Genomic DNA, 25,248 nt, shown 5'->3' with positions numbered 1-25,248 from the left:
TACAGCTTCCAAGGAAACACTTACCCCAGAGAGAGAACGGGGAGATTTTTAAAGCATCATTGCTCAGCTTCCTGAAGAATAATACTCAGTAGTTCTGAAGCTCAATTCCTGCTATGAATGAGTCTGGTTCCATCAGAAGGGTACTGAGCATAAGTCAGATGGCATTCAAGAAAGCACAAACTCACCTCTGTCAAAGGCCATCTTGACATCTTCAATGTGTTCAGTGAACCCAGACACTCTGTAAAGGCCTTCTGACTTTAATCCTGTGGGGTGCAGGGAGGGAGGGAAGGGGGGAAGGAGGATGAGGGAGGGAGAGGGAGGGAAAGGGAGGGAGAAAGAGACACACACTTTAATCTCAGTGTCTCAAAATATCTTAAAAAATGATTAATTTTAAATGTACACTGTGTGCTATGAGTAAATGAACAAATATTATTAGTGATCTTCTATGCACACACTGTTGAGTCAGAACTTGGACTTGCCGGTCCCATTTCCATGTAAGTCTGTGTCCCTTTGCTTGTTAGGTTGGGGATCTCAATGGAGATCTGGCCTTCTTCCTGCCTGGATTTACAAAGCAACCCCCAAATTTAAGGTTCTCATTAACCATAGTCTTCTACTTCCTTTGTTCATCAGATTGCTGGATACCCATTTCACAAGGGAAGCAACCTGGCCGAAAACCTGACCTCTTCCATGGGTTATGCTGTATGTGGCACTGTGCTGGATACACATACACACTTATGGTATGTGATGCATATTATCCTGATTCTATTGGAGATATTAAAATTTTATGGCTTTTTTGTGTGTAATCGTAAGATGATATGTTAAATAACTAAGCATGATTGATTTCATTGTTATGCCTTCAGGTAACTGATCATACAGACAGATGTAGGAAAATAAAATTCCATTTACTGGTTTTGGAAACTTTTCACTGTGTATTTAGGTCAAAGAGACTTGGTTTCCACTCCTCAAGTTTATTGATTCATTAAGATAGGTTCTAAATGCAGGCTGCTCATATATACACAGTGGGTGATGTATCAGATCAAAAGTATCAGAAAGAATAGAGGACCAGAGCCAGGCACAGTGGCACATGCCTATAATCCCAGTGGTTTGGAAGGCTGAGGTAGGAGAATCGTGAGTTCAAAGCCAGCCTCAGCACCTAAGCAACTCAGTGAGACCCTGTCTCTAATAAAATACGAAATAGGGTTCAGGATGTGGCTCAGTGGTCTAGTGAACCTGAGTTCAATCCCCAGTATCTTAAAATAAATAAACAAATAAATAAATAAATAGAGGTCCAGGTTTCAGAATTCATATGCCAAAAGTTAACTGCTGTCAAAACTATAACTATAGGAAAAAATAAACAAACAAATAGCTTCCATTGCAGTATACTTCTTGCAATACACTTTTGTCAAACACTTTTTTTTATTCTTTTGGTAATAGGGATTGAAGCCAGGAGTACTTAATCACTGAGCCACATACCCAGCCATTTTTTATATTTTATTTAGAGACAGGCTCTTGCTGAGTTGCTTAGGGCCTCACTAAGTTACAGAGGCTGGCTTTGAATTTGTAATCCTCCTGCCTCAGCCTCCCAAACTGCTGGGATTACAGGCATGTGCCACTGTCCCTGGCTGTCAAACTCTTGATTACTAACATACAGGCTCCTGTTTTTTGTTAATTTGGTAAACTTTTTTTATATACTATACACCATATGAAAGAATCTGTATTAGCTTTGCATCAGAAACAAAAAACACTATGTAGCATAAGTACTGGCCCTTCTCCTCTCCTGCGGCCTTGACATATGTTCTCAGTTATTTGTTTCAGTAACAGTTGCCACTGCTCATCAACTGGACTTAACCCACAAGATGAATGAAACCGGGGTGCGATCCTGTTCTAGATGGCACAGGAAAACTTATCTCAATAATGTTGGAACAGGTGCTGCCTCGGAGCTGGGCAACTAATCCTGCAGGTTGACAGGAGAGGAACCTGGGCAGGCCTCGCTGAGGAGCTCATCTTTGAAAGAAGTCGTGAAGGATGGGTTGGAGTTTGTCAGAATGGCAGAGGCTGCCGGCTGTCCTTTTCATATTTGTTCTCCCATCTCTCTGTTGTGATGGGATCTTTTTTATTTTTTTTTAAATATCCACTGCAATGTCCATGACATTCCGGCCAATGCAGAGAGAGCAGAAGCGATGCGTACAGCCTCTGCATTGTGACCTTAAAGGGAAAGAGATTGTCCTTTCCCCCTTCCTGTTGGTTAGAATGCAGATGAGGCACTGGCAGCCAACTGGGGGGAGAAGACAAGGGCCATGCCCCAAGCAGGACAGAGCAACAGGTGCAGGGCCTGGGTCGCAGCCCCCAGGGAGCTGCCTGACTAGCCCTAGACCACGGCCAAATGCCTGGATTGTTCTTGGAGAGGTAAACAGATGTCTGTCTTGTTGAAGACGCTATTATTCAGGATCTCTTGACAGCACCGAAACACCTGGGCTAATAGGGTCAGACAGGCAGATTGGAAGGTGGAATTAGAGGTTGGTCATTCTGGGAGAAGGTGACAAGAAGTAACATGGGTCCTGTTTGTTGGACACTATACTAGAGCTGTTATATGTATCACCTCATGTAATCCTCATAACCACCTTATAAAGTGTAATTGATTCCACTCACAAGTGGCTTGCTCAGGGTCATGTGGGCAGTGGTGGTCATGCAGGTGGGAAGGTGTCATGTGAATTTCTTCTAGATGACTGCTGGATTCAGCTTGTACCTGAAGGCTTCTATCATCTGCAGCTCCAATCCCTGTGTAGTCTCTTGGAATAAATTTCCAATCTGGGCCACTCTTTCTATTGCACTGGGTAGGCTTAGTGCTATTCTCCCCACAGTGTTTCTCCCCTGAATGTCAGTCATGACAGGAACTTTGGATCCCTAAAGTTACTTGGAGAAGGATTACTATAGCAGGATTCCAGCTTCTCCAATGAAGCCAAGTTCCTGTGCTTTGCCGTGACTGCAGGCTCTGACCCCAAACTTGCAGTGCCTTTCACACAGCAGGACCCAGGGCCACTTGTCTCTGCCAGAGTTGGGGTGCCTCTCCTCTCTTGGGCTAGTCAGCCCTTGCAAGGGACACCTTCACCAGATCCCAAAGCATTCATTGAATTCTAACAGCCACAGTGGTGAAAAGGAAGGAGGCATTTCTCACAATCTGAGATTAAATGAGCCAGTTTTCAGAACGATTATAGCTTTCATCCTTAGGAGAAGCAGGATCATTTCCTATCTTTAAAAGGCTTGAGATAACAAGCTACAATGTCCTGCTTTGTTTTGGAAAGAATAGGCTCATTGTCCAATGAATAGAAACCTGTAGAATATATTAAGGCAATTTGGACACAATAATGGATACCAATATAATACAATCACTGGTCAATTATGCAAATTATATTCAGCAACACAAATTCTCCCCATCAGACCTGGTCCATTATGTCCTGAATATTTGATACTGAATAGTGGCCAAGGGAAGCAAAAATAAAGAAAAGATCACTCTAGAATAATATAAAGAACTTTTTTTGGGGGGGGAAATGTTACTATTTTTCTTGTCAACTTGATTTTTCATTACATAGATCTTTATAATCTTTGAAATCTTTTCTTTGAAATAAACAGAACCAATATTAGAAGTGAATTTTTATATGGTAGTGGATGTATGTATTGATCAATACTTTCTGTATTACTTAATAGAAGAACATTTTAAGATCTATCTCTCCCTCCTTTCCCTATCTTTCCCTCCCTCTCTCCTCTCTTTCCTTCCTTTCATCTTTCCTCTTTATTTGGTACTAGAGATTGAACCGAGGGTGCTTTACCACTGAGCTACATCCCCAGTCCTTTTTATTTTTTATTTTTAGACAGGGTTTCACTATGTTGCTAAGCTGGCTTTGAACTTGTGATCCAGGAACTTGTGATCCTCAGCCTCCTAAGCTGCTGGGATTACAGGCATATGCCATCATGCCCAGCTTTAAGATCTATTTCAAAACTCTCCCTGCCATAACCTTTCTTAATTATCTTCAAATATGATGAAAACATCATCCTTTGTGACCCCATGGTGCTTTAAATATGGACACCCACAATAGGTATTTGCCCTTCTGATTCTCCACATTGTAATATGAATTTCTTGAAGTCAAGAATGGAGACTTTCAGATCATTAATCTCTAGCACATAGTAGATGCTTAGTAAACATTTGTTGAAGGCATTCATGCATGGCTTGAGGAAATGGAAATTGAGAGAGTTGGTAAGAAATATTTTATCCTCTATGTGTATGTATTTCTGTATGTGTGCAGTTAGTTCATTTTCCCAAAAATGATAGTAGAGTGAGTCTGTTTCCCTGACAAAAATATAATCACTGTATTATCATAAAAAAGTATTTTCCAAACCTCTTGCTTCAATTTCCCGAATGCATATGTCAACCACCATGGGCCTCTGTGTGTTGTGAGCCTTTACGAGTGTGGTGAGGTCACAACAGTACACTTTCTTGATCCTCTTGAGATCGGGTTGGCAGTCATTGGGCACATGCTTGGAACACTGCTTGTGCACATTCAATCCACAGTCTGAAAACAAAGAAGCCACATTAGTCTTGGTTGGTCCTTTTGTCAATGCCCAACACAAATTATACACTGCCCCAAATAGTAACATCCACACCCAAGGGTTTGATGTATTCCTCTGCAACATCCATCTCATTTAGAAGTGAGAGTCTCTACTAGAAGAGGAAGTATGAGATTCATCTTAATTCACAAAACTCTGATGAAAACTCTGCATTTTTCTCATTAAGATTTCTCTGTTGCTGGACCATAAGAAGAGAACACCTTGATGAGATAGTTTAGGTAATTAGGCTGCTTATGTACAGTTTTTCTCTCTGGACTTGGATTTTTTGGGTTCACATTGGGCTTTTGAGTTTTGGGTTTTCAAAGCTGGTAATGGCTCATAAAGGGCACTAGGACTTATGCTGGGTTGTTTCCTTAAGTCCTGGATGCTCCTTTTGAGGAAGACAGAGTTACTGTCTTTGGTTTGGGGCACCCATTACCATTGAAACTCTCTTTGCCTTTCCTGGATCTTTGCCCAGAGTTCCCTCCCAATCCCTTCCTTCCTGCTGGGCAGGTTGGGGAGGCCACTTCCCCTTCTACCTGCCTTATTCTGACACCTGTGTGTGGAAACAGTGTCTAACTGCACACCAGGGGCGCTACCTGAGTGTTTATAACAATGCCATGAAATGTGATGATTAGAGTAATTACTTATAAAGCTCCTATCAAGATCCCAAGCTGCAAAGGTGCTTTTAAGTTCAATGAACACATTAAAAGCCTTGTTAGCAGTTGGTATCCACTGATGGAAGTTCTCTGACAGTAAAGAAGCACATAGACTACTTTCTGGAAAATAAAAATTTAATGCTAAAGTTGTTCACAGTTGACTTGTGGTTGAATCAAAGTCTTGTTTTTCCTGGTTATAAAGAATAACATTTTTATATACAAAACACACACACACACACATATACACATACTTTCTGGAGAAAGTAGAGATAGGCTTTGATTTTTGAAGTCCTCCACAAATCCACCATGCCCCAAAGTAATAAATATTATAGTCACATGTTTTATAAAAAACACTTAACCATATCCAGGATTTCAGAGGATCTAACTTCTCTGAAATCATCAGTAATAACTTCAAAGTCATTTTTCAGTAATGTTTTCTTGCTGAGACCTCTGTCTATGGTCACCAGTTTGAATCCATCTTAGTTTTATTAACATGAGAAATTCAGCAAAGCTTAAACAAAATTCAATAATATTTTGATAGATCTATTTAGTGAATGTAAATTTTGGCTACCTGGACTAAATAGAACAGTCTGGTTTTCTTGTTGGGATCCACTTTCAGAAAATAGGGATCATAACCGCATCTGCCTCTTAAGGTGATCAGAAGCATCAATTAAATTACTAGAATGTGCTCAGCATATTGTCTGAACACTTTAAGTATGACCATTGTATGTATTATGTAAATATTAAGTCAAATAAAATAAATAGTGTTTATAGTAATAGAAAATATATGGCCTATCCAGCTACTCATTAGTAATTTTCACTATGTCTTACAATTCATTTAAAATTTCTTGTTAGATTATGGTAAAAAATGCATTACATGAAATTTACCATTTTAACCATTTCTAAGTATATTTTACTGTACTACCATTACTGCCATCAGTCTCCAGGCCTTTTTCATCTTGCAAAACCAAAACTCTATGCCTCCCAAACAATATCCTGTGCCCCCTTCGAAGTCCCTGGCAGCCACCATTCCACTTGCTGACTCTATAAACTTGACTACTCCAGGAGCCTGATGTGAATAGAATCATACTGTATTTATAATTTCACAATTGCCTTATTTCATCTAGCATGTTGTCCTCTAAACACATCATGCTGTATGTAGAATGCATCAAGAGTTTCTTCCTTTTTTTGAAGATATACCCTGATTCGCTCACAGCAGGGAGAGATAAGAGTCCTACCTACCTGGAAGACAACAACATCTGGGTCTCTTTAGCCTTTGCCCTCAGGATCCATGAGTGCTGGGATTGCCTTCCTTTTTAAGAATGAATGAAATTCCATTCCTTGTATGTCCATGTCACCTTTTGTTTATCCATCCACCCATTAATGGACACCTGGGTGGCTTCTATCATCCCCTACTGCAAACATGGATGCGCAAACATCTGTTGAAGATCTGGCTGTCAGTTGTTTTGGGTATCAGTCAAGGTGTGGAATTGCAGGATCATATAGTAATTCTAATTTTCTTATAAACTTCATCTTAAGATTTGAAGCAATTTCATGTCTATCTATGTAGAGTTTAATACTAATATTTTATTAAAATGAACATATTTTATAAGAAATATTAAAATATTTAGCTTTTATAAACTAGTAGAATTTTCATGTGTTGCAAATAAGGCCCAGGTAATTAAAAATATTTATTTATTTTGTTTTATTTATTTATTCTAATTGGTTGCATAGGACAGTAGAATGCATTTCAGTTCATAGTACACAAATGGGCACAATTTTTCATTTTTCTGGTTGTGCACAAATAAAAATATTTAAAATAAGGAGAACTGAGGGCATGATGGCTATTCTTAACCTTTAATGCTGTTTTCAGCCTTCCTAATCCTCAGTGGACATAAAAGGTCAAAAAATAGCCAATGGAGGGAGTTAACAATATAGTTTGAGACTGTGTTTTTATTAAGAAAAAAAAATAAATCATTGTATCCCCCAAAAAGCTGCTGATCGGGCTGGGGATGTGGCTCAGTGGTAGAGCTCATGTAGCATACACGAGGCACTGGGTTCGATCCTCAGCACCACGTAAATATAAAATAAAGATATTGTGTCCATCTAAAACTAAAACTAAAAAAAAAAAAAAAGCTGCTGATCACAGCTCATGTGAAGTTCAGAGTTTCATTTTCATAATATTGACTTTGGACCAATTTCCTGCTGCAATTGGATAATACCAGCAATGAGGGACATTTTTTTTCATAGCTATCAGCGGGATAAGCCGAATTAATGAGTAATTCAGATATTCTACCACCAGACTCAGCGGTTCGACCAGGAGCTATGTCGTGACTCCTGGCAAGGCAATTTTTGGTGTTCATCCAGGTATCTGAACGTTTCTGGAGAGGCCACCTCTGGTTTGCCACATGCCTAAGGGATCTGCTATGGGTCTGCAGAATTCTCCAACATACATGTGAACCACTTGAACCCTCCCGCTGTCTACAGGGGTGACTGCCATCAGTCTCCAGGGCTTTTTCATCTTGCAAAACCAAAACTCTATGCCTCCCAAACAATATCCTGTGCCCCCTTCGAAGTCCCTGGCAGCCACCATTCCACTTGCTGAGAAGTCCTTTTACGGGCAAAGGGGAAAACCGGGGTTGCCTGATCCTCAGAACCAAAATAGGAAATATGGGAAAGAAGATCACCTTAGTCTAGTGTCATTAGTTGCTTTGATTTTAAATATTTCATATGAATTATTTAAAAAAATCATACCCTAGCGAGAAGGAAATCAGTCATGAAGTTAGTGGAAACCCCATAGTCAGAAAAATCATGGTAGGATGAATTAGGAAGCCTAGTTCACACATTAATTTGGCCACCTTATGCCATTTTGTTCAATGAAGCTTAATAAGGTGTGTGGTACCCTTTCAGCCTTCAATTCCAAGTGGAAAAACACCCAGGGTTTCAAACTACTTTGAAAATATATGATATCAAATTAAGGTAAGTGGTTTCACTGTTGATCTGATGACAGAAAAATACTGAACCTGGGCTTTGGAATCTGGCTGCCTTTGAATCAATGTTCCACCACTCACCATGTGGCCAGAGGCAATTAAGAATGAGCTCTAAGACTCCATTTCCTTTTTCATTTAATGGTAGATAATTGCATCTTCCCTAAGGTCTGTGGTGAGGCTAAATGACATGATAAATAGAAAATGTTTAACCTGGTGCCTGTAGCAAATACGTTTTATGTCTTGCCTTTTATAGTAAGATGGGATGGGAAACAAGTATTGCTTTTCTATTTATAAAATTTCATTGAATTTTTTTTTCTTTTTAGGACTACTGTCTATTGGGGAGGTCTACCTAAGTCTTAAGGAAGTATACTTGTTAGGGTTTTTTTTTTTCTTTCTTGCATAAACATGAGATATTCCTTTTAATTTTTGCAAACTCTTAAGAACAGTCTCCCTATTGAGTACAGAGAGGCCTTGAACCCTCCTGGAAGCCAGACTTTTTTAGTTCATCTAGGTAGAGTCTCCAGCTCTGGAGAACTGCTAACTCAACATAGCTGCACATTTCCTGATGGAAAATGGAGAAACAAAATTCCATGTCTACCTGAGCACCGGACTCCTTGGGCGATGAGCCCCCACATGAAATTTGCACAGTATTCACACCAGTGTGGGCCTCGGAATGTGTGGACCTGTGTTCCAAAGAGAAGAAAAGTGTCAACAAATTCAGGTATCTGGAGGCGGTAGTCTCCTGTGTTAAATGCATGGGTGAAGTTAAGAAACAGCGGTCTCAGCAGGAGCCATCCCCACTGCCCTTTTCTTTCTAGTGAGGAACAGTTGCAAATGGATCTGGAGAAAGTAGAGATAGGCTTTGATTTTTGAAACCTTCCACTAATCCACCATGCCTCAATCAGAAAGGAATGTGGAGAAACAGTGAGATTACAGAGCCATGCCATCACCCAGAACAAGGCACTGTGTGTAGAGCCCAAGATAGCCTGAGTCAGTGGCTACAACCTGCATTTAGCTCAGCAAGTTCTGGAAGGCAGAACTCAATTACTGTGCCCTTTTGACTGAAGTTGTTCCATCCATCTGTAGAGTATTCAGCCAGGTATAAATAAGACATGATTATGGGATAATTAAAAGTTTCCAAGGCTTCAAGCCACTTCCAAAAAAAGGCATTAAAAAAAAAAAATAAAGTGCAGGAGTTGGCTGAAAATACAGGCTACCAACAGGACCCATGGAATTACATCCCCCAGAGGTCTATACTCAGCAGGGCTTTCTGTGCCTTTCAGGTGGGTAAGCTGAAAGTCCCTCCTGGTTGGCCAAAGTGCTGTTCTCATTGTTTGGTGCTCAGCCAGTTGTTAAATATTCCACATATCACAAAGTAAGGATGGTCTTATCTCTGACTAATCAGGTACAGGTCCTCTTGTAACAGGATCATATATTAAGCCATGAGTTAAAACAAAAACCAAACAAAATAAAATAAATAGTTGTTCTCTGGCACTAAAGAACTTCAGAGCAGAGCAAATGTGGCCCTGGTAAGCCAAGAACCACTGCAGTATATTGGCGGTATACAAATTTATATGAAAAGGTTCTGATTTTTTTTTTAGGCTTTTGAAAGTTTAAAACCTTATTTAACAAAAGAAATGAAGACTTTTTTTTTTTTTAACAGACTGGGAGATCTATATACAGCCTGTTAATGAAAAAAAAATCAGGACTACAAGTATGGTCACAATTTGGGAAGATGTTCATCAGAGCACAGCTTAAGATAAAACAGCACCCCATGACTTCTTCATTCATTCATGCATACTAGATATACATACTAGGGTGTACATAAAGTGGCGAGGAAAACAAACCTGGTTTTCTCCTAATGGAACTCACAGAGAAGTAAAAGCAGCAAAGACAATAGTTAATAAATTTTAAAAAAGCAACTATGATCATGGTTTCTATGCGATAAAATTAAATTATAGTTATCTTTTGGTAGTTCAGCTAATCACATGTAAATTGATTTATATGTTTTCTTTCTGAAAAATGTGAAAAACATCTCTCAAAGTTGTATGTCATTTAAATGGAGGCTTGTTCTAGAAAGAGTAGAACATGACAGAGTACTCCTTGTAGGAATGTGGAGAACTCATCCCGGGAGCACTTCACATAGGTCAAATGCCATGATTCACTCAGAGACCCACAGAGATTGAACCTGGTACTAAAAGCACCCATCAGTAAAAACATCTTGTTGAAAGTTGGTGGCAAAGTTGGTTATTAATAAATTGCTGAGATTGCAAGATCAATTAAATATAATGGAAATATAACTAAAAAATTGTACATAAATGATTGTGGGGGAAAAAAGATGTGGCTACTGCCAAAGAGGCAAAGAAGGGCCCAGTATTACCCAGGATACTAAAAAACAAGGAAAACCTGAAAAAGGACAGCAATTAGGGTGAATGCAGACTTTTCCTCAGCAAGAAGAGGTTAATGATTATGGAAACACTTCATAGAAGTGATCAGAGAAGAATATTGCACACCAAACTTTTTATTTATTTATTTTGAGAAAGGATCTTGCCGTGTTGTCAAGATTGGCCTCAAATTCCATATCTTCCTGCCTCTGCCTCCCAAGGGGCTGGGATTATAAACATGCCCCACTAAAGCTCGCTTGGCAGTCCAATCTTTACATCCAGATTATTATCATCCAAGAGAAAGGTAAAATAAAGCTATTTTCAGACAAATGGCAAGAGTTTCCACCCACGGATCCTCATACAAAGACATACTCCATACTCCATACATATGCTCCATGAAGAGCAAATGCAACCCAAGAAGGAGCAGGATTCAAGAAGTAATGGTGAGCAAAAAAGAAAAAAAAGTGACTATGGGTTAGTCTAATCCTGCATAAAACAATAACAATGACTAATTTTAGGGGACTTATAAACAATGAAAAATGATGTGAAGATTAAAGAGGATGAGGGAAGTTAAAGCTTCCCAAGGTCCTTACAACCGGGGATGTTAGAAGAACTACTTGTAAACCAAAGGATATTTTAAATCATTTATGCATATTTTTAAAAATTTAGTATACCCAAAAAGAGTGAAATAGAATGCATAAATTTTTAAAAACACATAAGGGAAAAAAACTAGATTTGATCAAGCCAATTAAAAGCAGGAAATAAGAAAAAGAAGCAATAAAAAAGCAGAGTGAAAATATTTTTAAAATCCTTATAGTTTTCTAGTCACAATAAATATAAATGACTCAAACTTATCAAAGATACATTTTTAGATCCTTTAAAAAAATCTTTGTAAGAAACACTCTCAAAATTAATATGAGAGAAATGTAGGAAGTAAAAAAAAACATACCTAGTAAATGCTAGCCAATAGAAACCCAAAATAGACTATATATATATATATATATATATATATATATATATATATCATATATATATCACTATTAGTGATAAAGATGAATCACAATGAGATTTTAAAATCAGAAAGATATATTAACTTAATTCATATGGATGTGGCAACATGATCTCAAAAAACATAAAACAAAGATTGGTTTCCAAGGAGAAACTGACAAATCCAAAATCAAATAGGAAAGAGACTTCATATGCAACCAAAGAGTACACACTCTTTAAAAACACCTGGAACATTTACATAAGCTGACTACAAGTCAAGCTTCAATATGTACAATAGCATTGACACTATATTCCTGTATAATAACAAATAAATAACAATAGGTTGCTCAACTCCAGCATGTTTGGTACAATACATTTAGTATCAGTGGTACATGAGACCAAGTCACTCATAAATGGAGACTTGATATATCTCAGAAAAAGCTTTTAAATTAGTGGGGGAAGGATGTCAGAGAGATGAATTATTTCCTATTTCATCCTCTAGGCACCTTTCCATTGCCTCATTATTCCCTCATTTAGTTGATACTCACATGCTGATGCTTTTTGACACGGGCCCTATTACTAGGTCTCTTTCAACCAGGTGAAGTTGAAAGAGATCAGAGGAGCAAGAACTCCCTGCACTTAAGGATCTCATTATCTACAAGAATAAAGAGGCAACTTGAACAATTATGTCAGTGACAATAGAGCATGTTGGAGATCCTGTGGTAGAAGAACGGAGAGAATATAAATTATTCTGAGAAAGTCGGGGAAAGTGGTACTGGGTTTTGAAGGATGGATAGTTTACCAGACTGGGAACGATGAGCTGGCAGGGAAGCCACAGAGTTAACTGGGGAGCAGATGACTCGGGGACAACATTCTAAGATGAGGAAATAGCATAATCAAGACCCAATGACAGTGGGCTTTGTTTTTGGTGAAAGGCACTCTTTTTTATAGGTGGTGCAAAAGACGGACAATACAATGCTCTTCTCTGAAACATCTGCAGTGGATAAGGTACCCTCAGGGAACTATCCTCATGCCTTGGAGGAAAAATGGAAATGAAATATTTAGAAATTTAGAAATTAGGAGGTAGCTGCAATATTCACTGCACACAAACAAAAATGTACGTTGATAAAAAAAAGAAGCTGACCTACTAACTGCTTCAGGAAATGCTGGATATATTAATCACAAATTTTCTATAATTGCCCTTTTTGTCAATATTTTTAAAAATAGAGAACATCAAAATCAATGCTTATTCACCCTGCTCATCTTTACCCACATCCTTTCCCAACAGACATCCTTACTCCCTTTGATCTCATTTCTCCAGCCAAATAGATGCAGGTAGACATCGGGGACTCACAAATAACTCCAATTCCCTCTCAGTCCCACAGAAATAAAATGGAATGGGAACAGAGAAGGATTGTGAAGTTAGCTAAACATTATTTTAGGCTCACTGCCTAATTTCCTTTTTGGGGACGGGGTACTGTTTATTTTCATGGCTGATATATTGTTCACTTTTCTTTTAGACAATCTCTACAATATAGATCACATGTGAATGTTGAGGGCCCTCTCAGAGTCCATTTTATCTGGGGTTGACTTATTTGGCTACTCTCTTAGTAAAATGCCTCATATCTTGAAAGTCACTAATCGGCTTTTTCCATTCCTCAGCAGTTTATTGATTTTCAAGAATATCTTTTTGGAGAAAGAACATTTTGCAAACTTTAGGGCAGTAACTAAAATACCCTAGACAGGAAGAAAATACCCCAGACAGGAAGAATGTCTGTCCAAGACTTACTGGGCATGGTTTGCCTGGAATTCAAAAAACCACACCAAACAAAAAGATGGCATTACAGGAGATAAGGCATGTTTTATAAATGACCCAGGAATTGCCGCTTAATAAAAACTGAGCCAGCAGAACCGTCAAGAAAAATCCCAGGCGTGTGTAGCAAGTAGCCCCTGGTTTGGCCCTTATTAAATGAACAGGATGTTATTTGTCTCACATCTGCTCAATCTGGAAGGCAGTATTCTCTAGTGATTTTATAACAAATATGTTTTAGTGGACTGGTGTAAACATCTCTCAAATGTACAATTAGCTTGGCTCAGGATCTAGTTGTAAGACAGTGGTATTTATCATGTGCTGCAGTTGAGAAGATTTACTTTTTCTCATCAGTCTATATTGGGGTTTATCAACCTTGTTACCATTTGGGGCTTGAAAATTCTTTGTTGGGGCGGGGCAGCTATCTTGTGCATTGTGGGATGTTGTGCAGCATCCCTGGCCCTTACTTGCTAGATACCAGTAGCAAACCTCAGTGGGGACAAACCACAAATATCTGCAGACATTGCCAAATGTCCCCTGGAGGTGACATAGTAACCTTGATTGATATTCACTGGTATAGAATAGAACCGTACTGCCATTAGTATCATTTTTATTAAAAATGGGAACTAAGCAGGCATTTGCATTTTTATTATTTAAATTAAAAAGGGGAACATAAGTTGGGCATGGTTACACACACTTGTATTTCTGCTACCTAGGGAGACTGAGACAGGAAGGATTCGAAGTTTGAGGATCCTTAGCAAAACCCTGTCTCAAAATATGTGTGTGTGTGTGTGTGTGTGTGTGTGTGTGTGTGTGTGTGTTTATTGAGACAATTATAAAATGGGTTGGGGGTGTAGCTCAATGGCAAAGCACCTGTGGGTTCAATCCCCAGTACCTGGAGGGGAAAAAATAAGAACTTGATTATTTTGCTTTGCTTCAAAAAACGCTCTTTTGGACCAAAGGCAAGTTTTTCCTGTTTGCTTTCTGTGTAAATGAGGGGCCTCGAGGTAGATCTGAGGGTCTAGTCCAGCTTTTGCCCAGTGTTAAGTGAGGGCAGGGAGCATTGGTAGCTTATCCTCAGTCAAATCTAGAGATTTGAAAGTCTCTAGATTTCAGCCAAGGAATATATAATTTACTGTAGTGCCTGTAATCATGTGACATTTAACTCATGTGAGAAATTAAATTAAACTCTGGACTTTCCCCTCTTGAAAGATCAGATGGAAGACTGACCTTGAAGTGAACCTTTTCAGATAGAAGAATACAGCAACAGAGAGTGCCATAGAGAAATCTGCAATCCCCTCCAGAGGCCCGCTGAGTAGATGCTGCAGGGGAGCCTGGGTTCTGAGGTGAGGTTCTCAACCCCAGCACCACAGATCCCTGGATTCATCTGTCAGCAGCTACTACAGTGCACTTAAAGTAGGATTCAGGATGTGGTCCAAAGGCAAGTTTGTGATGAGCTCAATAACCTCATCTTGTTTGACAAAACTACTTTGGACCAACTCTGTAAGGAGTTTCCCAGCTACAAGCTCATCAGCCCAGCTGTATTCTCTGGGAGACTGAAGATTCATGGTCCCAGATCAGGACAACCCTTCTGGAGCTCCTTTAACAAAGTGCTCAGCAAATTGGTCTAAAGTGCAGCGCTCCACTAATTGACATAGAAAATATAAAGCGGGTGGTGTCCTAGCTGCTGGTAAAGATGCATGAATGGGTCAAATCAATTATAACAAATAAAGCTTCATCAAAATTAAAAAATGGGATTGAATTTCTCAAACATTAATTGCTGCAAAGCTTTTTGGGACTCTCCTCATTGCATAAAGTGAGATATTCTCATTATCTAATTTCCTCTCAAGTTCATGAGGATTTTGGCACCCACATTCTTTTGAGACAGCCTGTTCATAAACCTTCTGTGGCTCCCCACTGGGTGTGGCAGGGCTTCTCAACCTCAGTGCTATTGATATGGGACTGACTAACTCTTTGTGGTGGGGGCTGTCCTTGGCATTATGGGATGTTTAGCTGTATCCCCATCCTCTCCTAGTTGCCACTGGTACACCCTCAGTGTGAGAATAAAACAAATGTCTCCAGACATTGCAAATGTTCCGGGGTGGGTAGAGTGGATATGATCCTTGTCTGTGAGAGTCCTATTCTTTCATCGTCACTGTCTTTCTTGCACATGATACATATCAGCCTGAAGTCTGTATTTGTTGAGTAAAGGAATGAGTGGTGAAATGGTTTCCTTTCCTGAGAACCTGCCAAAATACCTGACTGATGTGTGCAGTGACCACTGGTGCTTGCCCCACCCTCACCCACACCCCCAGCAAAACATAAAACCTATATTTCTCCGGGCTGAAAATTCCAGAAACATGCATTTACTCATTTAGACTAGTCCCTTTAAATTATGTGTTCTTTGGATCAAAACAAACTCTATACAAAATTAATAAGAGCTAAGCACTTGATAAGAGTCAGACTCTTTAGTAGATGATTGGCATCTGTGAGTAGCTTGGCCAAGTCATGTCCCTATATGTGTGGCCTAAGCCAGGCGTCCCAGCAGGGCTTACAACAAAGCCTTTTCTCTTCCACTGGGCTCTGTTAATTTGTAAAGGAGTTTACAAGGATAGTGATGACAGTGTCCTAACATGTATGTACAGACAAACCAAGGAGGTCAAAGAGAAGCTCTGAGTCAGGTCCTGGCAGGCAGAGCACACCATTGCCTATGTGAGACCCTTCTCCAAAAACCCTTTCTGCACATGCTTGAAATCCCTGCTGTCAATGCAGTTCCTGGATACAGGCATTCTGCTGAACCCAACAGATTTAAAACAGATGAATTAAGCTGTCATTTTCATGAACACGCTCTTTTTAAGCTAAACATGCACTGTCATGGGTTTGGATCTTAAATATCCCCCAGAAGCTCATGTGTTAAAGACTTGGGTCCCTGTGATGGTGCTATTGGGAGTTGGTGGGACTTAGTTAGAGAGAAGTGGGTCACTGGGGGCATGCCCTTGAAGGGAATATTGGGGCCCCAAGCTCTCTGTTTCCCAGCTGCCAGGAAATGATCAATTTCGCTCCACAACATGCTCCTGCCATGATGTTCTACCTCACCACAGGTCCCCAAAGCAACAGAGACAGATGACCATAGAAAATTTCTGAAATGGTGAGAAAGGGAGGGAAGGAGGAAGATAGAGAGGGTGAGGAGGAGGGAAAGCAGAGGGAGAAGGAGAGAAGGAGGAGTTTACATTTCTTCCTCTGCTTAGTGGTCGTCCCTGGAGCTCTGTGAGCCCCTCCTGTGTAATAACCTCCTTTTAACTGAAGAGTTTCCAGGGGTTCTATTACTTGAAAATAGGGTTTCTAATAATTATAGTGGTGGAGCCGGACCAAAGTAGAGTGTAGATAAAAACAACTCCTCTTCATAGCACTTAGGAGCAAGAGCCACATTTCCCTCATAAAGACCATTTCTGAGCCTATGTATTCAAGTCTCACTTGGAGTCACTCATTCCATATCCAAGGTGACTAATTCTGCCTTTCTTTTCAGTTGTTCCTCTCCGACTCACTTCTGCCTAAACAACCTTTTCTGATGATTAGACAAAGCACACAAAAGAGAGCCCACAACCCTTTCTGAAGCTGATTTCTGGGTAGGCCAATGTGCAGGTGCAATATTCCCTGGTCTCTGCTCCCCAGGTGCACAGGAGTGCCAATGAGAATGCAAGTGGGAACGATGGGCTAGCACCTTTTTATGAAGTCAAGGAGGAAGAAGAAAAGATGAATGTGAGCAGGGAGGAAAAATGGCTTGCCCCAAGCAAGCAGCCACTATACTGATAAGAATGCCAAGATTGTGGCTGGGGTTATGGTCCTGTGGTAGAGTGCTGGCTTAGTATGTGTGAGGCCCTGCTTTCAATTGAAAAAAAAATGCAAAAACCAATAATAGGCATAGAAATGAAAAATGAGCCATAAAACCCAAATTGGGTAGCTGAACAGCCATATGCTGGACAGGTGCATTAGCAGCACACTGTGACACATTCTCAGCATCGTGAACTTCTAGTCTGGCCCCCAGGAATATTATGGAAAGGTGGGCATCAGGGGGAGTATGCTATAAGAGCACACAAGATAGGGTGTGCCCCAGGGGAGAAGGACGCTGCTAGCAGAATAGGGGACAGAAAAGGGTGAGTAAGGAAATTATTTCACTTATGTCCTGATAAGGACACTTCTGAGAGTCACCACACAGGACACGGGGCAATAGGAGTAAACTGGGACACATGGCCTTCACTATAAAACACTGGGTAGCACTGTACACTCATGTCCTTAGCCAAATGGGGGGGGGCAACAGCTGGCCTAGCCCTTCCTAATGGCATCTGTCTGCCTACAGTCCAGTCTGATGACCTTGGCAAGGGCCTGCTACCTACAAGTGCAATGAACATAAGTGAATGCAGCACACAAGCCACAAATGGGGGCTCACTGGGGTGGGGAGTGAGGAAGGAGGCTCTAAAGCTGCACTTTTGCGTAGACAGGGTCATGAGCTTTGCCTATGTGGAGCCAGTCGGCTGAGGCTGGGCTCTGATCGTCATAGGAGCTTCTGCAGTCAGGAACCAGACAGAAATCCTTCTCTCTGGGGGAGTTTCCATCTGACCAGGGGAAGGCAGGACAACAAGTAAATGTGTACATCAGCCAGTGACCAGTGCTGTGGAGAAAAGTAAGGGAATGTGGAGTTGGTGGTGGGGGAAGAGGGACCAATGGGGAAGGGCACACAGATGAGGTGAGTGTAGGGAGGTTCCTCTTGACCTTGAGAACTTTCCATTCTCCGTCCCTATTCTACGTGGGGAGGAGAGAGGGATGTCCTGGATGTCCCTGGGTGGAAGGGAGAGTAAAGCAGAGTGATGCAGATCCTGGGGACAGGCTGGGTGGGGAGGGACCAGCTCTGAGGCCTATGAGGGCACCTGCGGAGTCCTCAGCTTCTGCCCGACTGATAAACAAACTGTGCAGGGGCCCCTTTGCCTCTGGGTAGCCTCCCTAGCTCACTCCTGGCTCATTTATGACTCCAGGCTTTCACTCATGTTGTTTGCACTGTCTAGAATGTTCTTTATTCCTTCTGTGTAACTCAAGTTTGTTTGTTTGTTTGTTTGTTTTTTAATTCAGGGCTGTGCTGACTTCCCACTTCCTCCGGGAGCCTGCTTGGTTAAGGATAGAAAAGCAATTGCCCTGCTCCCTCCACAGGATACTGCAACATGGAGCATCCCAGTCTTTGAATTCTCCTGGAAACTGATTTCTTCGACTCCTGTTCTCCACATGTAACCGCAGGACAGGAGTCTCAGGAGTGTACTCTGAGTAGCTGGACAGGACCCTGCACTGAGAAGGGCCCAGACTTGGTCAAATGCTCTGCTGTCACTGTCTTGAAATTCCTAATAATATTTTAACACAGGACCCACAATTTCATTTCGAACTGGGCCCCACTAATTATGTAGCCAGTCCTGCCTAACCACAAATATTAATGTGAAGCAATAGCTAATCATAGCTTTGATTATAAAATATATACTCTGAATATGAATCAGTTACAGTAAATTGACACTTACAATTTACCACCATCTAGGAAAAGTCACAAGTTATTTTAAAGATTTTTATGCCCTTACCATAATCCTTTTCATGAAGAAATGCTTAGTAAAGATAAGAGATCAGGAATGACTAAACTTTTATCACTTTCTGTCAGAGTGTTAAAGCATGGATAAGAAAAATCAATGAAAACTTCCCCCAGGTCACAGAAATTAGTAGTGGCACCTAGACCAAGGAGTTGACATTTAATAGCAATTAAATTTCTAGTGTCATGAAAACCCTCAATGAAATTTTGAATTTTTACTTATAGCACCAATGATGTAACCTTTAGGATGAAGCTGGAGATCCCTTCTATTGAAGGTTCCTGAAAATAATAGTTTTGTAATGAATGGTGCACAACCCCCAGAAAGGTACGGTCAAGTCTTAACCCTGGGTCACTGTGAATGTGGCCTTTGGAAACAAGGCAATTGAAGATACAATTAAGATGAGATCATGCTGGATTGGGGTAGGCACTAAATCCAATGATCTTATACGAGTCAGACCTGCAGAGGTGCATAGAGAACTAGATGAGACAAAGATGGTGAGAGAGAGAGACTGCAGGGACGTACCTAGAAGCCAAAGGACCTGCAAGGCCTCCCAACAACCGCAAGGTAGGAAAGAGGCAGGAGATTGTCTCAGAGACTCCAGAAGGGACCAGCCCTGCCCATGCCTTGGTTTCTCCAAAACTGTGAGAAAATAAATTTTTGTGGTTTTTTAAGCCTCTGAGATTCTGGTCATTTGTTATAAAAGTGCAGGAAAATTAAGAAACCTCAGAGATATAAAGACTTCTTAAGAACTGGGGAAAAATATGCATGATATCTAAATCTAAAAAATCTAGATCATTTGTCTACTTTATAAATAAATGAGGAACATAAACCAGGACTGGTTATATGATAAAATACATTCAAAGAAATCATCAGACTTTATTTCATTTTCTATTACATCTTTTTGCAAGAGAGGAAGAAAGAGATGATGAAGAAAGAGGGGTATGAGGGTAAAGAGTGAGAAATACAGAGACAGGGAACACTAAACAAAAGGCACAATTGAGAGACACAAATAGAAGAATAATAAAATAATGATAGAGGTTATCAACAAATGAATACTTACTACAAGGACCAGGAGATCATAAGTGCTTTAGAGGTATTCCTTAAACCTCACAACATTTCCATTTTACAGACGAGGAAGTTGAGGCCAAGGGAACCAAGTTCTTTGCCAAAGATCATATTGTGGCCAGGAGTGCTGAAGCCACCTATGACAACCTCGCCATGTTCTAAATGTGGGAGGGAAGGTTGGCCATCCAGATACTGGGGGCTCTGGGGTTTGAGTTTTAGAATTCAGCCACAAAGTGTTATTGGAGAGACTATTCTGGAGTGCTGGGGGTGTGGTTCAGTGGTAGAGCACTTGTCAAGCATATGTGAGGGCCTGGGTTCGATCCCCAGCATCACACACACACAAAAAAAATAAAAATAAAAAAAGGAAGAAAGATTATGCCAGTTACATGTGAGTGCCTCTTCCAGTCAACTACATAATATAAAATGAGCTAAGTCCATACAAATATGCCATACTTATATAATTATAACACACTAATTAAAACAAAATAATAGGCCAGGTGCAGTGGCACATGCCTGTCATCCCAGTGGCTTGGGAGGCTGAGGCAGGAGGATAAGTTCAAAGCCAGCCTTAGCAACCCTAAGCATCTCTGCAAGACCCTGTCTCTAAATTTAAAAGGGGATGCGGATATGGTTCAGTGGTTAAGCATCCCTGGGTTCAGTTCCTAGTACCAAAATAATAATAATAATAATAATAATAATAATAATAATAATAATAATAATAATAATGGAAGGGGGATAGGTAGAGTAGAGCAAGCAGATCAGGGGCAGGGAGGAGGAGGAAAAGGGAAGGTACTAGGATATGAGACTGAGCAAATGATGTTATGTGCTTGTATGAATAGGGCTTAATGAATCCCACTATTGTGTATAATTATAATGCATCAATAAGAAATAGAATTTTAGGGAATAGACCGAGAAGGGGAATAGCTGGGTCAAATGGTGGTTCCATTCCCAGCTTTCCGAGAAATCTCCATACTGCTTTCCAAATTGGCTGCACCAATTTGCAGTCCCACCAGCAATGAACAAGAGTGCCCTTTTCCCCGCATCCCTAAAGCCCTAACAAGAGCATGCTACAGGGACACTGCTACATCGATGTTCATAGCAGCTCAATTCACGATAGCAAGACTGTGGAACCAGCCTAGATGCCCTTCAATAGATGAATGGATAAAAAAAATATGGCATTTATACACTATGGAGTATTACTCTGCATTAAAAAATGACAAAATCATAGAATTTGGAGGGAAATGGATGGCATTAGAGCAGATTATGCTAAGTGAAGCTAGTCAATCTTTAAAAAACAAATACCAAATGACTCCTTTGATATAAGGGGAGTAAACAAGGACAGGGTAGGGACGAAGAGCTTGAGAAGAAGATTTACATTAAATAGGGATGAGAGGTGGGAGGGAAAGGGAGTGAGAAGGGAAATTGCATGGAAATGGAAGGCGATCCTCAGGGTTGTACAAAATGACATATAAGAGGAAAGGAGGGGTAAGACAATATAATACAAATGGAAGAAATGATTTACAGTAGAAGGGGTAGAGAGAGAAAAGGGGAGGGGAGGGGAGGGGAGGGGAGGGGGGATAGTAGAGAATAGGACAGACAGCAGAATACATCAGACACTAGAAAGGCAATATGTCAATCAATGGAAGGGTAACTGATGTGATACAGCAATCTGTATACGGGGTAAAAGCGGGAGTTCATAACCCACTTGAATCAAACCGTGTAATATGATGTATTAAGAACTATGTAATGTTATGAACGACCAATAAAAAAAAAATAAAGTTGAGAAATACAAAAAAAAACAACAAAAAAAATAGAATTTTAAAAGTTACATTTAATTAAAAACATAAATTGAGTTAAATTACAGTGATTTTCTCTTGATAAATAATTTTCATTTTAGGGTGGAGACTGTTATTTTTGCCATTCTTTAAATAAATACCTCTTCATGCCAAACAGGTGTGAATAACATTAGAAAATTCTGGCTTTAAATGAGCAAGAATTGCATCAGCCTACAAGGTTGAAAAAGTACATAATCATTGCATGATGTGAGGCATCACTGTAATTTGATTCCAAAAGTTTTAGTTCTGACTTGATTCTGGCTTTTCCTGTTTGCTTGAAAACAGGCACAGTAGCTATGTGTGTGTAGTCAGGGACAGTGGCTGGGAGCTTTCTGATAGGATGGAGCACAGATTCCCAGTCTGTTGGGGCTTCTGTTCATTCCTCTTGACAAAGTTCCTGGATAGAGTAAGAAAGAGGAATTTATATGGGTCAGACCTGACAGGGGCAAAAAAAGTCTTGTTATGGGGTGAGGAATTAATTCTACTGGCAGTTGCACATCTCAGAGGGGTCCAGAAAGGAGAGAGCAAGGCCTGATAAACATGAAAATGTGATTATTTATTATTTTTATTGAACACTAACTCTATGCCCTTTACCCAATATCCTCAAATAAGAATGTAAATTATAAATCAAGAAAGTTTCAGAATAAAATCTATTAGAAGTCAACATAAAGAAACAGCTAGTGTAAAATTAAGGTTTAAAACAGAAATTCCAAGCAGACAGTGGAGACTTTGATAAGAAAATTTCTTTCTCAGTTAGTGGCTTGTTACTAAAAGCCCACTGTTGTATTTATAGCTCTGAGCTGCTTTTGGAATGTTCTTCCAAAGTCCATGCAAAGTTTCCACTTACACTTCTTTGGGGGTGTGGGGAGGGCAAGGGGCAAGGAAGGACATAGGGAATGCCTTCTCCAGCCCTGGTCACTCATTCTTAAGGTCAATGGCACGAATAGTACTATTGAGAGCCACAATCAACTGCTGCCACTACTCTGGGGTCTGTTAAGTTTCAAAGATGTCTATTTAAAACACATGAGAGAAGGCTCCTGTCTGGCTTTTGTATCCCTCTCAACATATTGTCTCTTCTCTGCCTTTCTTTGTCTCAATAGCTGAAAATTAGAAGAGGCCACACTGAATAGATTCTGAGTTTTTAAGTGAACATTTTTGAAACTGGTGTTTTTCACTGATATTGAACATATCAGGTAGCAACAGTACTATTTAAGAAATAAAATGCACTGTCTTTTTGTTTTAAAATGTCTGAATAGTAAATTTTCATTCAGAGTCCTAAGATTGAAAAGACTGACTGAACGTTGCTTTGAAGCCTATCAATCAACTAAATACGAGTGTGTATTTTTAACATGAGCTCAGACACAGTATATACATGGAGAAGCTAGTCCATAAAGACATTATGGTAGGGCGCATAATTCCAATAGTATCTTAAAGCCAATATAATTGGAATTTTTGAGAGGAAGGAAAAGTATTTATAAGTCCAAGAAGATCCACCCTCTCTTCCATGGTAGCATATCCAGAGGATGCCCCAAACCGGGGATTTCTGCCAAAAGTCAGAAAAACACGTTCTTAAGGCAGAAAAATAATGAAGGTTAAAATAGAAAACAGGAAGGAGAAAAAAAAAACAAAAACCATAGACTTTCTATGCTCCAAATTAGATCTGTCACTGTTTGGTGTTGGGAGAACTATTAAGAGCCTCAGCATGGAACAAAACCTATATAATGCGATTCTTCACCCTAATGCTAAATATGTAGGGCTGAATAATTCCATTCCTCAGTTGAATGATAGCCTACAAATGCCTGAGCCATTTGCCTTCTAAAAACAGAAGCAGGGAGACACACCAAACTCACATGAACGTCTATTATCTCATAGACGCATGTTGGTTCTGGTGGAGGATTGGCAAGTAAGAGCAGAAAATCTGTTTCCCCGTCACCTCTGACCAAGGGTTATCTAGTCCGGGTTTACTGGCCCTAAAGGAACTGACTTTAAAAAAGAAGGCAATTCATATTTTCTTTCTTGCGCCTGTTCTCTTCTACCTGAATGCTTCCTCTCCAATCTCTCCAGTCTTCTCGGTTGTCAGCCTATCTGCTGGGGTAAATTTCTGACTCTCTCGTCTCTCAGCAGCATGTCAAGCCAGGCAATGTGGCATCAGATTCCCTACCTGCCCTTTTGGGACAACACAGTAAAAGAAATAGGCCATAATTTTCTGACGGCAGGTCATAGGTACAAGTGCTGATCTAAAATGGAGATGACAGTCATTCTTGTTTTAAAAACACACGTGGGAAAGTCCACTTCAGAGGCTTCTCTATCTTTGTTTGGTCTGGGCAGCAGGACCCAGCTTGGCTAGGCGAGGAGGGTGGCCCTGCACCCAGAGTATACACAAAGCAACTGGCTGATATCTCTCCTCATCATTTGCTTTCACAGCTGGCTACACAGAAACAGAGGGAGGTAGCACCATTGAAAACAAAGGACAAAATGCAGAATGTGAAATGGCAACTGTTTTCACTTGCTCAGAGACAGCAAGTTTCTTTACCGCTACTCAGAGTGGAAAAGTACAGCTCAGCTTCCACCAGAACATCTCTAAGCACAGAGTGGGCATGCTCTGTTTTTCTTGCACTGGACACGGGAAGGGAAATGGATCTGATTATCAGGAACTAAGTCAATACACAGATAGGTGTTTCTAGGCAAAAGCATCCAGCAAGCTGCTTTCTGAGGCCTCCGGTTGGATTCAATACAAGGCAACAGTGTTAAGTACCGAAGCTCAGTGTGGGAAACAAAGGAATTTTCTGTCTCCTGACAGGACCACCCCAGACCAGACGGAAACCACAAACGGACCCTCCCTACCTGCTCAGGTGTGACAAAGGAAGGATGCAGAGTCTTACCTTGAAGTTGTGTGTCTTCTCATAGTTGAAGTGGTTGTCGTTGTGTGTGAGGGCAGCCCTTCGAACCAGGGAGGAGATCTGTGAACAGGCAAAGAGTTTGAGAGGGGGCCAAAGCCAGCCGCCTTTGACTCCCACCTTCACCCCCAACGCCACGGCCAGCAGCTCTTGGCGCTTCCTGCCTTGCTTAGACTTCCGAACCACAGCGCACTTTTTCTCATTTTCCAGCCACAGTTCCTGGGAGAACATAGTGCCTGGATCTCAGATCTTTCTAGTTTCCCCTGCAGAGCCTGGGAAGCTCTGTGCTGTCAGGGTCTTCCAACTGTGGCTAATGTTAGGCAGCAGATTTGAGGCAGCTGCGTCCTGTCTGCAGAGGCCTCCGGCATGTGACCTGGAAGGGCCGGTTTGAGTGATGG

The 25,248-nt window shown here is 40.6% G+C and overlaps 1 protein-coding gene across 7 annotated transcripts in view; it reads right to left on the bottom strand.

Annotated features, from left to right (window-relative positions):
• Positions 1-25,248, bottom strand: part of Chn2 (chimerin 2) — a 300,787-nt gene that overhangs the window by 7,690 nt on the left and 267,849 nt on the right. For 2 of the 7 annotated variants that reach the window (XM_077796764.1, XM_077796768.1), the window contains exons 1-4: positions 24,971-25,081; positions 8,850-8,934; positions 4,395-4,568; positions 186-263 (exon numbers count right to left, since the gene is read on the bottom strand). In XM_077796764.1, the coding sequence (XP_077652890.1) occupies positions 186-263; positions 4,395-4,568; positions 8,850-8,934; positions 24,971-25,081 (448 nt within the window). Of the gene's footprint in view, positions 1-185; positions 264-4,394; positions 4,569-8,849; positions 8,935-24,835; positions 25,082-25,248 lie in introns of those variants that run through there. The other 5 variants (XM_077796766.1, XM_077796769.1, XM_077796763.1 and 2 more) reach the window with 4 other exon arrangements.

Source organism: Urocitellus parryii, chromosome 3 (assembly GCF_045843805.1).
Source record: "Urocitellus parryii isolate mUroPar1 chromosome 3, mUroPar1.hap1, whole genome shotgun sequence".
NCBI lineage: Eukaryota > Metazoa > Chordata > Mammalia > Rodentia > Sciuridae > Urocitellus > Urocitellus parryii.
This window is presented reverse-complemented; position numbering and strand designations above follow the sequence as displayed.